Raw genomic sequence first — 13,905 nt, forward strand, 5'->3', positions numbered from 1 at the left:
TTACCCCATACCATAGTAGGTATGTGCAAGTCTATTGTTGCCGATAAAAAAAAGTTAGACAGGTCCTCGCTCCAAGGCTTAAGGCATAAGTAAGCACCATTTGGACCAAGAAAGATGCAACCATAAATATGTTTAAACTACTGATGTCCTGCTTTCTAGTTTCACGTTTTCTTTTACACTTTTATTTGAAAGCCTTAAAATACAGATCGTTCTTCTCGCTCCTTTGTGTGAGTTCCAGACTAAAGGCTTCTTTAAAGACTCTAGCAAAAGGAACATTCACTATTACATATTTGTCATTTAAACAGCACAGACAGGACTGAGATGTCTGATCTACCTGCTTTAGTGTGCAAAAAACCTACCTCATTTCAGATGCTGTTCCAAGTTGTTGGTTCCCACTGATGTAAAACAGACTCCAGTTTTCATGCACACAGAGATATCCGTGGTGCGTGTTGGTCGCAGCAGGTTCCTTGGAGGGCAGTGAGAGAAGGCAACTAGAGGCTGAGCAGCTGCTTGTGGCTGGTAACTCAAGTAGCAGAGGAGGAGAGGGGCAGCCTCTGGTTACAACACTGTTATACTTCAACTTGCTTCCCTGGGAGCTCTGCCTTGGCTTTAGTGAAAGTGAAATCAGTTTAAAGGAGCCATTTTCACAGACCTGCCTTTTGCATGTCGGCTCAAGCTTCTGTTCCTGCCAGAAGAGCAGACAGACACCAGCAGACTCTCCCTATGCCTGAAGAAGGGTGTCTGTGGCCAAAAGCTTGCAAAGAACATTTTTTCTATTTAGTTGGTCTGATAAAAGATTGCTATCACGTTTACCTGAAGAACTTGTCTGCCACCAGTCCAAAGGGCAGAGCGTTCCCCTCCAGCCACCCTCGAGCTCTCATCCCAAGCGGTTCTCGCTTTTTACAGGGGAAACCCAAGCCAGGGACTTTTTCTCTGGTCTCCAGTTTTGTGACAGCATCATTCTTGGCCCTGTTTCAGGAGTTTCCTGAAATCTTTAGGTAAAACTGAGCCAAGTTTTCCTTCAACTGTTTCTTGCCCCCAAGTGTGCTGAAGCCCATGGAGGATTTTAACCAAGATTGTGCAAAGCCTTCTGCCTTTGCTTGGGCTTCACATTGTGTTTCTCATAAATTCATAGATTTTTAGGGGCTGGAAGGGACTTGGCAGATCACTGGGTCCAGCCCCCCTTCCCTCAACCAGCTCTAGGCAGGAAGACAACTGGGGTTAAGTGACCCCAGTGAGGTGACTGTCCAGTCTCCTTGAAAACCTCCAGGGTAGGTGATTGCACCACCTCTGGAGGGAGCTTATTCCACACAGTCTGGACACCCTGACTGTGAAGGAGTTATTCCTGGTATAAGCCTGAAGCAGCCTTCCAGGAGTTTGTATCCATTGGTCCTGGTCTTCCCCGGGGGTGCCCTAGTGAACAGTTGTTCACCGAGCTCCTGATGCACTCCTCTGCTGAGTACAGTGGGAGTATCACTTCCTTAGTTTTACACAAGATGCGTTGGTTGATGCATGCCAGCGAGTTATTTTCAGGTTCATCAAGTTTTCAGGCCCCTCTGAAGAACTGCAACTAGTTAAAAAAGAGTTTCACTGTATCCTAAGCAAGACACTAATGAGGTGAATACAGTGCCATGCTCAGCTCCAATTTCCATCTTTCTCCATGGGAAACCCATGGTTGTGAGGAGAACAAACAATTAGAAGTTTGCATCTGAGAGGAGAAGGTGTAACAACTGGTATAGGGGTGGGAGACACTCCCTATCAGCTCAGATCAGCTCCTCATCCAGGAAGGAGTCTGTATAGCACCTGATTGCCCCCCAGCCCCAGCCTGGCTCAGGTCGGAGCCGTGTCAGAGCCACTGCCCTCCCCATCCTATAAAGACCTTCACCTTGTCCTAGAAGGAAATCAGCCTGTGTGTGCAAGTGTTGCTCTTGACAAATCCACATGGGCTGTTCCTCATCACTTTGCTGTCTTCCAGGTGCCTAGAAGTATATTCCTAGATGTCATGTGCCAAGGTTTTCCAGAGGTCAAATTAGACTGACTGCCCTGGAATTCCCTTGTCCCCTTTCTCCCCTCCTTTTTAAAAGATGGTCATTGTATTGGCTCCTTGTGCATTTTTGGAAGTCCCCTGCTCCTTGTGAGTCCTCAGAGATAACAGCCAGCTCTTTGAGTACTCAAGGTGAATGCCTCTGGCCCTGCAGACTGAAACACGATGCCCAAGTCATCTCTAAGTAAGAAATCTCTAAAAACATCTTCCCTTACTGTAGAGTAGTTGTCTCCACCCCTGTCCTTGCTACCAACTGCGCTCTTCATCTAAGAGTTGACCTCTATCCTGGCAGCTAAACTGAAGATGCCATCTCTTGCTCTTCCTTAATTAGCTTCCAAATCCCATGGGGAGAGGCCTACACTTTTCTTGGTCCTCCTCTTCTAGCGTCCTGGTAGAAGGCTGTTGTGTTGTCTTTTTGACCCCTGTGCTAGATGTAGCTCCATTTGTGCCTCAGCCTTCCTAGTTTACTCCCAATGTACCCATGCATTACTCTTCTTCTCATCCTTAGTACTACAGCTAAGGTCCCTGATTGAGAGAGACATTTTTAAGTTTTGGTCAGACTAAGAGACTTCTCTTTTCAGAACAGCAGGTCTCCATTTCCATGAGCATCTTTGTGGAAGTTCCTCTGTTTTGAAGTTCAGGGCCCTCTGGCCGGCTCATTTGGTGACAACCACACACTTTCTCCCCTACAGTGCCCAGCCATTGTCCTTAATGATATCCTGAGCCTGGCTGAATTTTAACACTCGAGTTTATTATTTAGACTGGGGGGAATCGTGTCTTCTTTGGAGAAGATGAGGGCCCAGCCTTGGAGGAGGCATCCTTCTGACTCCTTCCACTGTAAGACAAGGGAAGAACAGGGGACGTATTAGGAACAGGCTGCATCCTTGCCCCGGGTCAGGGCACAAGCAGCTCCATTTTGTGGTCCGTGTTGTGGCCACAACGTTGGGACTGAGTTGAACATTGCCTGACTTCAGCCATCTCTTCCTGCCAGTGCTGGGGATGCTCCCCTGTCCCACAGCTGCTCTGGGCCTCTCGGAGCATGCATGAAGGCTCTGCTGTCCCTGCACATAGTACAGCACTGCCCACCCTGCCCATTGGGCTTCTCACCACCACCCTGACAGGCCCAGCAGCTCATCCCCTGGGGCTCCAGGTCTAGGCACAGCAGTCTGGGTGCACAGCCCCCCCCCCCCCCCAGGGGCCAGGGCCTCTCTGCAGTCTCTGCTAACAATCAAAAGCCTTGGGGGTTAGAAGGGTAGTGCTTTGAGGGGAAAGCTCCCCCTGAGGTGAAAGCAGGTAAGAGGAGGTGGCAGAGGCCCTAGAGATGGCAGGAGAGAGAGAGGAAGAGGGGCCAAGGCCCCAAGCTGCTCATCTCCTGGCTGTCAGGGCCAGCCCTGCCGAGCCCTCCCTGACCCCAGGTGAGCAGGTGTCACTGTTCTCTCCAGGGCTGCACAGACCTGTTTTGCTGAAATTGCTTGCCCCAGTGGTGCTGCTCCTGGCTCTGGTCCCTCTTTGTAAGAATCAGTTCCAGCTGCTGCAGCCGGATGCTCTGCTGCCTCTGTTCCCTGCCCAGCCGAAACCTCTGTGGGACAGGCAGGGAGCGTAGGAGGTCTCAGGGCCGGGAATAGAGAGCAGCTGCCTGGGACACAGCCCCATAGATGCACTGGCTGCACCACATTGCCCTGACACAGAGCCAGGTGCAAGCCTGTCCCCGATGCACTTGCATGTGCACACACACATCAGCCACACACCCATGCATGCACTTGTCCTCAGCTCACACATGCGGCCAGGCAGACACATTTGCACACGCAAACTCATCCCCACACAGGCTATGCTCCTACCAACACATTCACAAATGTTCAGAACCCACAAGATGGAAATGGGGCCACACACACACACACACACACACACACACACACACACACACACACACACAGAGTGACAGCCCCCCTCCCCCCCCCCGACCCTCGGTCAGCAGCCCCACTACCCACCCCTCAGCAGAACCACAGACCCACTTTCCCACCAGAGGACAGGGGTTGCCCGTGACCCTACCTGCTTCCTCACTTCATGGAGCTGCCCCAGGACTGCTGGAGTCGGCACCAGCAGCAGGAGGACCCTTTCCTCCCGCTGCAGCTTCTTGGCCTGCGCTTTACTTGCCTCAATTGCCACTTGAGTGTCCTGATGGAGACGCTGGTAGCGTCTCACATCACAAATGCCCTGCCAGGGAACATAGCACAGTGCCTTTAGCCCAGGGAAGTGGTTCTTTCTCTGCTCTCTGGGAAAGGTGAAGTCCTAGGGAACCCCTGACATCCTCCACCTCATCTGCAGGAGCCCCCTACATCCAAGGGCCCTGGCAAGCAGCCATCCTCAATACCATTAGCAAAAGAGACTCCACCAACTGGATAGCAAAAGGTGGCAAGGGACATAAAGTGCACCCAGTGCAGGAGCATTCTTAGGCCCAGACAATGTCCCTCATTAGAAAAAACATTGCAACAGCAGAGAGAGAGGGGAAGAACCAGTTTGCAAGAACTGACAACCCAAATGAGCAGAAGTGAATGAAAACGCCCAGCAAGCCACGTACCCGCCCAGTCTGCAAACGTCTTCGTTCCTCCATGATCCTTCAGTCAAGATATTCATAACCTGGGGGGTTCTTAACACTAGGGCAGTGGTCTCCAACCTTTTTGGGTAGGAGATGACTTTTTTAATTAACCAGCAACCCAAGATCTACCATGCCCAGCCCCTGCTCCTGCCCATGCCCTGCTCCCTCCCTCACCACTGCGACCTTGATCTATCCCCCCTCCCCACGGCGGTGAGTGAGGGAGTGGGGCAGGGGCAGGCCCTGCACAGCTGGAGCAGGTCGCAGGACGGAGGCGAGCAGCTCATCTCGAAGGTGTAGGGAAGGGGGGCACGCAGCCTAGGAGGGCATGGGGGTGTGCCCCTGGATCTGTCTGTGGGGTGAGATGGGGCAGGCTGGGGCTGGGGCAGCGCCGGGCTCTTCCTGGTGTGGGTGTTGGGCCGTACTGCACTTGGACCAGGCCCCTACCTGCCCTATGTGCAGATCCAGGGACATGCCCCCTATGCCCTCCCAGGCTGAATGCCACCCCCTTCCTGCATCCCCTGGACAAGCCACTTGTGCCTCCAGTCCATGTCTACCCCAGCTGTGCAGGGCCTGCCCTTGCCCCACACCCTCACTCACTGCTGGTGCAGCCGCCCACGCTGCCCCATGTTTGATGGAGCACGTGCCCCTCCCCATCTGTGCATGGTGGAGGCGGCTGGCCCCAGAGGTGGCTGGCCGGGTGGTCAGGGAGCAAGGCTCAGCCCAGCAGCAGGGCACACATTGCATCAAGCTGTTCCTGTTCCGGCTGCAGCAGGATCAGGGTGCAAAGCCCAGCCCGCAATGACAGCCACCTCCACTGCACACATATGGGGGGGATGGGGGCACATGTCCCACAGGGCCTCCAATGGGGTGCACATAGTGGCGGGAGCCCCCCCACACCTAGACCCGCCCTGCCGGGGCCCCAGTCACCTTACCCCTGCTCCTGCCTCTGCTGCGCTCTGTCCCTCACCGAGGGGGCCTCGATCTGGCCCCTGCCCTTTCCTCCCCCACGGACTGACCTGGGCTGGGGGGGTGGGCATGCACACATGCATGCACACACTTAACACCCTCCCCCCCAGCCTCAGATAGACCTGAAGAGGCTCTAGGATTGACCAGTCGATTGCGATTGACAGATTGGTGTCCACTGCACTAGGGGCTACTAATTACTAATAATGTGAATAACTAGCTATGCTAACGCCAATAACTATACTAGTTCTAAAAACATATGAATACTGTCTCCTAATAATGCTACTACTATTGACTAAGAACACTAATACTAACTACTGACAATGCAAATAATTGAACACGGGGAAAAAAACTAACTACTACTAGAATAAAATGTTACAATCCTTTAACTCTCCCAACAACTACTAATGTTCTCTTTAGGTCAACCTACAAAGTTACCACCAAAAAAAATCCTTTGCTAGGCCTTTTTGCCCGCCACAGCATTGGTGGTCTCCATGGCAATGTGATGACACAGAGAAGAAGCATCACAAGGCAGCCTGTGCCAGGTCCTGTACAAATGCAGCTGGGCAGGGACACTGGGCCAGATCCTGAACCCCTGTGATACTCACACATCTGAGGACGATTCTCTTCCACCCAAAGCCTTTAGTGCTGCAGAAGGGCAGTTCCTCCTCCTCCCTGATGCTATATTATCTGCTAGTGAGAGGCCAAGATGGGCAGCATCAACGTGTTCATGGTTTTAAAGGGGCTCAAGCAGGCTGGAATAGGATTGGATTTAGATGCCAAATTACCATGAAGAATGGGTTAAATCCCAAATTGGTTGAGCCCAGAGGCCAGGCCAACTTGAGATGGCAAGACAAGGCTAATTAATGAACATCCCCACAAACTCAGACTTGTTTATAGATCAGGTCCCCCTCAGTCCATCCAACTTCAGCAGTCACCAACCCAGGGGACAAGTGCTGCCCTGCAAGGGGGATGGGTGGAGGTGTCCACTCCTTCCCTTTATGTGTCTAAATTGCAGTCTGTCTGTCAGATGCCCCACAGCTCTGAAAAGGCCAGAGAAAATAGGAGAGCAGACAATGTTATGAAGCAGCTGGAGACGCCCTTCTGGGAAGACAGAAATGAGTGTGAGCATTTAGTTATTAGCATTAGTAATTAGCAGCCCCTAGTGTTAGGATTCCCCGTTGTTTGTAAGTATAGTGAAAGCAACATCCACAGCCCATGTGGGTACGTGGCTTGATAGTGGTTCTTTTAACTTCTGCTGCTCTGAGTTGCCAAGTCTTGCAAATTGGATCCCTCTCTATCTCCCTTGTAGGAAAGTTTTTCTAATGAGGGACACTGTCTGGGTCCGTGCCTGCTCCCACACTGTGTGCGGTTTGTGTCCCTTCACACCTCTTTTCATTCAATGTGTGGAGTCTCTTCTGCCTGTTTTTCTCCTTGTTCTTATCTGGTTTTCTCCCTGTCTCCCAGCTGCTTCTCCTGCTCCTCAGTCTATCCAGTACAGCTGCATCCTGTTACACTCCCAGCTTTTCTGGTCTATCCTGATGGATCACTGCAGCTTGGTGCAGGCTAACAGCTTTTTCCAAGTCTGTCTTCCTGCAACCTGTTCTGTGGCTTGGGCTCTTGCAATGGAAACACTGTCCGATCATCTATAGGTAATGTGCCAAACTGCAGGGATGACAAGCCTGACTTGGCGAGGTGGAACTAGCCATTCTTGCACTCTGGGCAGAGGTGGTGTATGGGGCTGCCAGGTGCAACACTGGTATGTGGCAGGAGCCCCTTCCAAATTGCAGCTTGGAGATGGTGTCCTGTGGTGTCAGAGGCCATGAAGTCTGGCACTGGTTGGGGTGTGAACAGTCAGCCTCTGGGGCCCTCCTAGAGCCTGGACACTGAATGCACCTCTGGGGGAGATGTGATGCCCCTCACTGGTGCCAGGACCTGGGGCTGTTTCTCTGTGAAGGGCTAGGTGGGAAGCCCCATGCTGGGCCCTGGGTCAGCACTAAGGTAGAAGAGCCCCTGGGCTTCCCCATGGCCTTCAGGGGAAGTCGGTGGGGGAGACCTGACCCCAGGCAGCTTCTGCTAAACATATCTCATCTGCAGTCAATTCCCTGGGGTGAAGGCAAGCAGCAGGGCAAGAGGAAATCTCACTCTGAGACCACCAGCTGGCAGCCCCAAGGCCACAAGCAGAGCTCCATAACATGTCCAGTCTCTCCACAAGAAGAGTGAGGCAGAGGCCCGAAGCCCGGGGCCCTGATCCAGGGGAAAGGCTGTGAAGCACGTGCCAAGTGGGGTCAGGCTCTGGGTCTCCAGCATCTCAGGATCGCAGGGTGTGGGAAAGATCTGCCCTGCAGCCACGTCCCCGTGCCCCGGGCGCTGCGCTGTTCCCTGGCAGGACGGCAGCAATCTCAGAACGGACCGGTGACTCCACAGTGACACCACAGATTTCATAGGCATTAAGGGCTGGAAAGGACCTCATGAGATCATGCGGTCCACCCCCCTGCACCCTAGACGGGAAGTCAGCTGGGATCAAGTGACCCCAGCAAGAAGTATATTCACCTGTTTTTTTAAAGAGTCCAGAGTGGGTGCTTGCACCACCTCAGGGGGAGTCTGTCCCAGACCTTGGACACTTTGACCATAAAGAACTCTTTTCTTATGTCTAGTCCAAATAAGAGAGACCTCCAGCCAAACTGAGTCCCAGTGAAGAAAATAAAGGCTATCTTTCCTGTCATGGTATGTTAGAGTGATTTTGTCGCCATGTTGGTCCAGGAATTAATTCCAGCTACAACTTCACTTTAACCCAATGATTCTTATTCAGGTGCTACAGCACCCTGGGGTGCCATCAGATCCTTGAAAGGGCACCTTGATTTGAGAGGAGGGAAGTGAGGTGTGAGGAAATAAGCAGATAAGCTCAGGTTTGTCCCTGTCTGGCCAATCCCTCACCACTGCATCGCTCCTGTGCAAGGAGATGATGAGATGGCTCTTCTGAAATTAGGTGCCACTGAATTGACAGAAGTCCAGGGAGGGGGGCTTGAGTGCCCCAGTGGCGGGGGGCTTGAGTCCAAAAATGTTGAGAGCCATGGCTCTAACACCACTTGAAAATAAACTGTTCCCATGCGTGTGACAGCCACCTCACCCATCTAAACATTGCCCTTACCCAGCACAGCGGCTGCAGCACAAATATAGACTGTATCTTTGAACAAACCATCCGGATACCCCACAGTAACTTACTCTGATACAGAAAGGACCCCCCTGCCCACCCCACTGACCACACGCCCCAGGTTGTCACACCCCGCCCTGGAACCTGTAAGAAGGGTTATCAAAAAAGTACAACCTATCCTTGAGGAGGATCAGACCTTGAGAGAAATATTTCAAACCTCCAAACCTTGCACAACTTATCAGCAGAGGCAAATGGATCCCCACTGACCAAAAAACCCCCAGCAAGCTGCATGCAACCCAGTTTTAAGAAGAGATGCAAAGCTTGTCATCCCATCTCTACTGCCACCATGATCACCATTCCCCAGAGGGAAACCATCCAGAAACACACACTGATCACAGCCCCTGCAGCAATGATGTGAGTGAAACCAAATAACCGTTACAGTCCGGAGCCAACTCTCAGAGGAAAAATGTAAGAGAGAGGGACACCCAGCGCCTTGTGGGAGAACAACAACAATAAAGATCCCAAACGAATGCCTGGGCACTCGTGTTGTGGCTGTAACGAAGTTACTAGGAGCAAGCCCCATGACTGGTTTCCCCGGCCTCTTGGTCACCTTCCCAGCGTCTTGCCCTAGAAATCTCCCTGAGCCCCCGCCTGGCTAGGAGACATGGATGAAAGGAAATTGCTCCTTACCTGGCACTGGAGGACAAGGTGCAGGCCCTGACTGCCCTGCTGTCTTGTATACCTGATGCACTAACTGATCCTTGGGTGCAGGGGTTGTGAAGCACTTGGCATATGGAGAGTTTGTGTGTAGGGGTGTCTACATCTGCTTTCGCACTGGCATACGTCAGGATGAAAGGAGCCGCACAGTGAGCCCCAAGCAGTGTAAATGAAAACCACTGGCCCAGAAGAAGGAAGGAAGTCCGCAAAAAGCAGCCTCCGAGTTTGCTATGTTGTTTGCATTCATTTCCTGATAAGTATCTGCTAACACTATAGGCATCCGCCGCCCCAAAGTTACCAAAAAAAAATGGGAAATGGTTGCGGACTTGATAAAGTAAATCAGGGATTGTGTCCATCTCTTTTCCTTAAAATGTCAGTTTTCAGTACAGCAATCTTGGAACATTGTCAGCTTTTTTCAGGTTCCCACTGGGGAGAATCTAAAGACAATGTGTGCTTTCCGGTCAGGTTGTTACGAACTTGTGCGTGCTTGAGCTGCCAGAGGCTGTGGGTCATCCCTTCTCTTTTATAAGGTGGGCTCTGCGGCTGGATCACTCCTCTCTCATATTGCAGTGTATCATGGGAGATGTGGTTTGGCTGGGGAGTTCAGCCCATGGGGGAGGACAGGCATGGGAGCACCACAGCAGCAGGACTGGGCACAATTCGGTGCCACCCTGACCAGAAATAAAACTGTCTGTTGTTTTTCTGCCAACCGTTTCACAAAACCTGGCCTTTCTCACAGCCGTACGTGACCAACCCCACGGTGACCAACCCCTCTCTTGTCTCGGACAGGCCTGATCTCAAGTGAGCAACTGGTGCATGGAAATCCAGTGGTTATTGGTGGCTGTGGTGGCCCTGCCGGATGCCCTGGAGGCAGGCGGGGGGTTTCCTGTTGAAGCAAGATGGTTATGTAGCACCCTGCAGCAGTGCTTCCTCCCAGGGGCCACAAACTGAAAAAGACCTTTGCTTCCAGCATGGAGGGCTAGGACCTTTATCTGTCATCACTTGGACCCTGTGCAAGGAGGTGGGATCAGGCCCTCCACATGTTCAGGCATCTGTTGGACTTTGCTAGTAGCTCAGTAATGCAGGTTCAGGGCTGCAGCTTTAAAGAGATGCTCTAGTGCGACCACAAGCAGGTTAGTGCAGGACCACTGATTACACAATCCTTCCTCTTTGTCCCACCTGTCAGCTCAGCGGGGCTAAATGAGGTCTTGTCTCTCAAGTGGTCTAACCCACTATTCCCTGCCTTGCGCCTGCAGTGCCTGGGGTCCTAGACTGGTCTCCTGGCCATTCCTGGCCAGGTCCAGTACTACTTAGATCCCGAGAGCAGGTGTTGTCAGTCTGACACGGCTGTTTCTGCCTACACCACAGTGCGGTACAATTCCCGGCACTGCAGGAATTCATGGGTGGCATCTCTGGCCTGTCATTCAGGAGGTCAGACTAGACAATCATAATGGTGCCTTCTGGCTGTTAAATATGTGGAAGGGCATTGAGATATAAGATCTGTAACTGAGCTAACTCTCATGGAAATAGCTCTAAACAATAAATCATATCAGAACATCAGTGGAATCCATTTTGCAATTTTAAAATAGCAAAATTTCCTTTATTAGTGAAGGAAAATGCAAGGTTTTTGGTTTTGTGCGTGTGCATGTGTGTGTGTGCACGCGTGTAAAATATCTGGCCTCTGAAGAAATCGAGCAGAAATTATTTTTAGGTTTTTAGTGCAAAATTGGGGAAATTCTGTAAAAAAACAAACAAAAAAAACCCTTTTCTCTTCACTGTTGTTTTTCTGCAGAACGTGGTTATCCTTTCTCTAGATATAATGCAGCTGAGTGAAAGTGTAATAAAACGGAAATTTTCATGGAAAATGGAGACTTTTGATGAACAACTTGTAGTGAAACTCCCTGTTTTCCATCAAAACAATTTTCTGATGGGCAATCTTCCTAAATGTAATCTTAGTTTTATTAAGTGTCTCTTGTCCACAACTGCTACAGCACAAGGGAAAGAGTGGGTGGGGGAGGTAGGGGCTTGATAATTTTTCTAGGGGAGTTGTCCTTTGACTCGGGGCCCAGGCTTCTGTTCAGACTCACTGGGAACACCTGCGCTACGTACCCACCATGGGCTGCCCGAGTGATTTCTGTTCAAATGTGTTGAACTGTCATCCTAACAGTTTTATCCTTGTCTATTTTTTTCCAGCTGATTATCTAGGAACTGGTGAGACCTACATCCAAATTGAAGGAGCTTTGATAAACAGAAAACCTAGAAACCAGGTTTGTTACAATTGATCAGACGTAACTCCAGTCGTCGAGAGAGTCAGACCAGACATCCGGTCCCCGCAGTCCCCAGCTTGTTTCAGTCTGAGACTCAGGAGAGAAAACTGCTGTTCAGCATGAAAAGGGGCATTGTCACACTGGCGTGGATGGCCAGGCTCTGGTTTCAGGTAGCGCATGCTGCAGCCATGTGTACCACCCTTTTTTTTTCAGGTACTGGGACTTCCCGATATCTAATTTTGGCTCTGGGCTGCAAATATAAAGCACGAAGAACCTTTTCACATGCACCATACACTTTTTATGGTGCCGCAAAAGCCTTTCAGGTGCCACAAAGGGCATGTGCACGCTCATCTGGACTCATCAAACTATCTCCTGGAGCGAGGTGGTTAGTCCTGGGCAGAGATGGCCCAAGACAGACACCCCAGAACAAGAGGATGTTTGCATTTTTGGGAAAGATCCACAGCTGGTATTAACCACTGCAGTTCCCATTCCTTATGCTGTCTTACTTGGGACTTGTCTCTATTTTGGCAGGGGACAAGCTGATGAATCATAGCACCAAGTCGCCCACCCAGCTGGAGGAAGGCTTCCTTTCCGAAAGATCTCATGGCCAGGGTATAAGCCAAACGCCAATGCCAGAATTTAGGCCTATCTGGAAATCTGAGCTCCTTCCCAGTACTGTCCAGGGTACTTATGGGTACTTTTCTTTCAGGTCCTGAGAGTACATCTAGGAAGTCTACTTGCCTCAAAGCCATCAGAGGAATCACAGTTGTGGCCATGACTGTAGCTGTCATTGTTTTAGCCGGTGAGTGGCAAATATCTGCATTTACTCTGGCTTTTATATTCTCTACTGAGCTCCAGGATTGCTGTGGACTTGGCCTCTATGCTTATCACTTCTTTTGTGTAGATAGTCCCTTGACCACTCACAGCACTGTGGTAGCTAAGCACTTCTCAGGTGATAGGGAACTGGTTCTGGCTCTCCCTCTGCTAGGCAGAGAGGGAGTCTTGCCCCCATTTTACAGATGAAAAAACTGAGGTACAGGCGGATAAAGGCCTCAGTTTTCAAATGAAGCCTCTAGTGCGTGTGTGTGTAGTGTCTAACTCCAGTAAATTTAATGGGATTTTCAGGATATTCGGGATGATCCATAGCAGTTGTTTTAGGAGTGTAGCCATCCCCAAGCTGCATCAGACCCAAAGCCCGTGTATCCCAGCTCCTGCCTCTGACAAGAACCAATATCAGCTGTTTTGAGGAGCTGGGTCTGGGACAGTGTCAGTGTCATGTGCTGTGGGGTCTGATGGGCTGGGGTCTGATCAGTAACTGAAACCAGGACTGGCCATAGCGTTTTCCATCTAAATAGTTTTTCACTGGAAAATTGGATTTTGGAGGAGCTGGATGTAATTGGCAACATCTTCCCACAGTGTTTGGCATTTTCTATCCCCTGATAGTGAATGACCCCAAAGTTTTGACCAACATTTACAATATTCTGGTCTCACTGTGCTGCTGAGGGGAGGATCTTGACACCCGGCTTTGCACCCTGCCCCAGGGATAGTGCTCACTCCCACCCTCCAGCCAGCAACCCCGAGAAGGTGAGCGGAGGGAGGAACACCTTTCCGTGTTCCCATTGCCCCATCCCAGCCAGCACCCAGCACCCAGCCCCCTTCCCCACCTGGCAACGGGTGACCATGGTGCCCTCCCTTCCTGCAGAGGGAAATCCCAGTGCCCCTGGACCAGTTTTGCAGCCAAAGTTGGGACAACCTGCCCCCATTACCCTGTGGACCATCCTGCAGTGCATCTTCTGGCTGTTCCAGCATGTGGCCTTCAGCTACCCGAGCTCTGTGTCAGCCGGGGATGTGTCCACATTAGTGTCAAAGGCAGCATGGTCCTGCTGGGCCCAGATAACCTCTGTGCTGGGTACCACCTGCTTTGACCTAACACCTACCCCAGACCTCTGACCTTGCTACCCCCACACCTGCCTCCTGCTGTGATCCTGCTGCATCTCCCCTACAAAGACATGTGGCGTCTCAACCCCACGTACAGCCAGCACCTGCTGCCTGCAGCCCCTGCCCTGTGGCACAAACAGGTCCGTTGTGCGGAGAGTCCCCATCTCCTGCGAATGATTCACTGGCACCCTGTATGTAGTAACAGGTGTTTGGTATGACTTTGTCC

General features: G+C 51.3%; 1 protein-coding gene across 3 annotated transcripts; it reads right to left on the minus strand.

Annotated features, from left to right (window-relative positions):
• Positions 1-359: 359 nt before the first annotated feature.
• LOC109285067 (uncharacterized) lies at positions 360-9,783 on the minus strand. Of its 3 annotated transcripts, XM_019495340.2 has the most exons (5): positions 6,212-8,873; positions 4,623-4,718; positions 4,094-4,258; positions 3,499-3,623; positions 360-2,879 (listed from the first exon to the last, which is right to left on the minus strand). In XM_019495340.2, the coding sequence occupies exons 2-5, from the start codon at positions 4,653-4,655 to the stop codon at positions 2,801-2,803; spliced, it is 402 nt and encodes a 133-aa protein (XP_019350885.1). In that variant the 5' UTR covers positions 4,656-4,718; positions 6,212-8,873; the 3' UTR covers positions 360-2,800. The 3 variants fall into 3 exon arrangements, 2 of the variants coding, with proteins under 2 accessions (XP_019350885.1, XP_059574162.1); XR_002092736.2 differs by lacking the exons at positions 4,623-4,718; positions 6,212-8,873 and adding an exon at positions 9,448-9,783; XM_059718179.1 differs by lacking the exon at positions 6,212-8,873 and having other exon boundaries at positions 4,623-4,802.
• Between the last annotated feature and the right edge of the window lie 4,122 nt (positions 9,784-13,905).

Source organism: Alligator mississippiensis, chromosome 15 (assembly GCF_030867095.1).
Source record: "Alligator mississippiensis isolate rAllMis1 chromosome 15, rAllMis1, whole genome shotgun sequence".
Taxonomy (NCBI): domain Eukaryota; kingdom Metazoa; phylum Chordata; order Crocodylia; family Alligatoridae; genus Alligator; species Alligator mississippiensis.

Excerpts from the sequence above, each read along its gene's own strand:
- LOC109285067 (XM_019495340.2), bottom strand. The coding sequence starts at position 4,655 with ATGGAGGAACGAAGACGTTTGCAGACTGGGCGG. Across the intron at positions 3,624-4,093 it reads TCCATGAAGTGAGGAAGCAG|AGGTTTCGGCTGGGCAGGGA; the intron begins GTAGGGTCACGG and ends CCTGTCCCACAG. Across the intron at positions 2,880-3,498 it reads AAGCAATTTCAGCAAAACAG|TGGAAGGAGTCAGAAGGATG; the intron begins GTCTGTGCAGCC and ends CTTGTCTTACAG.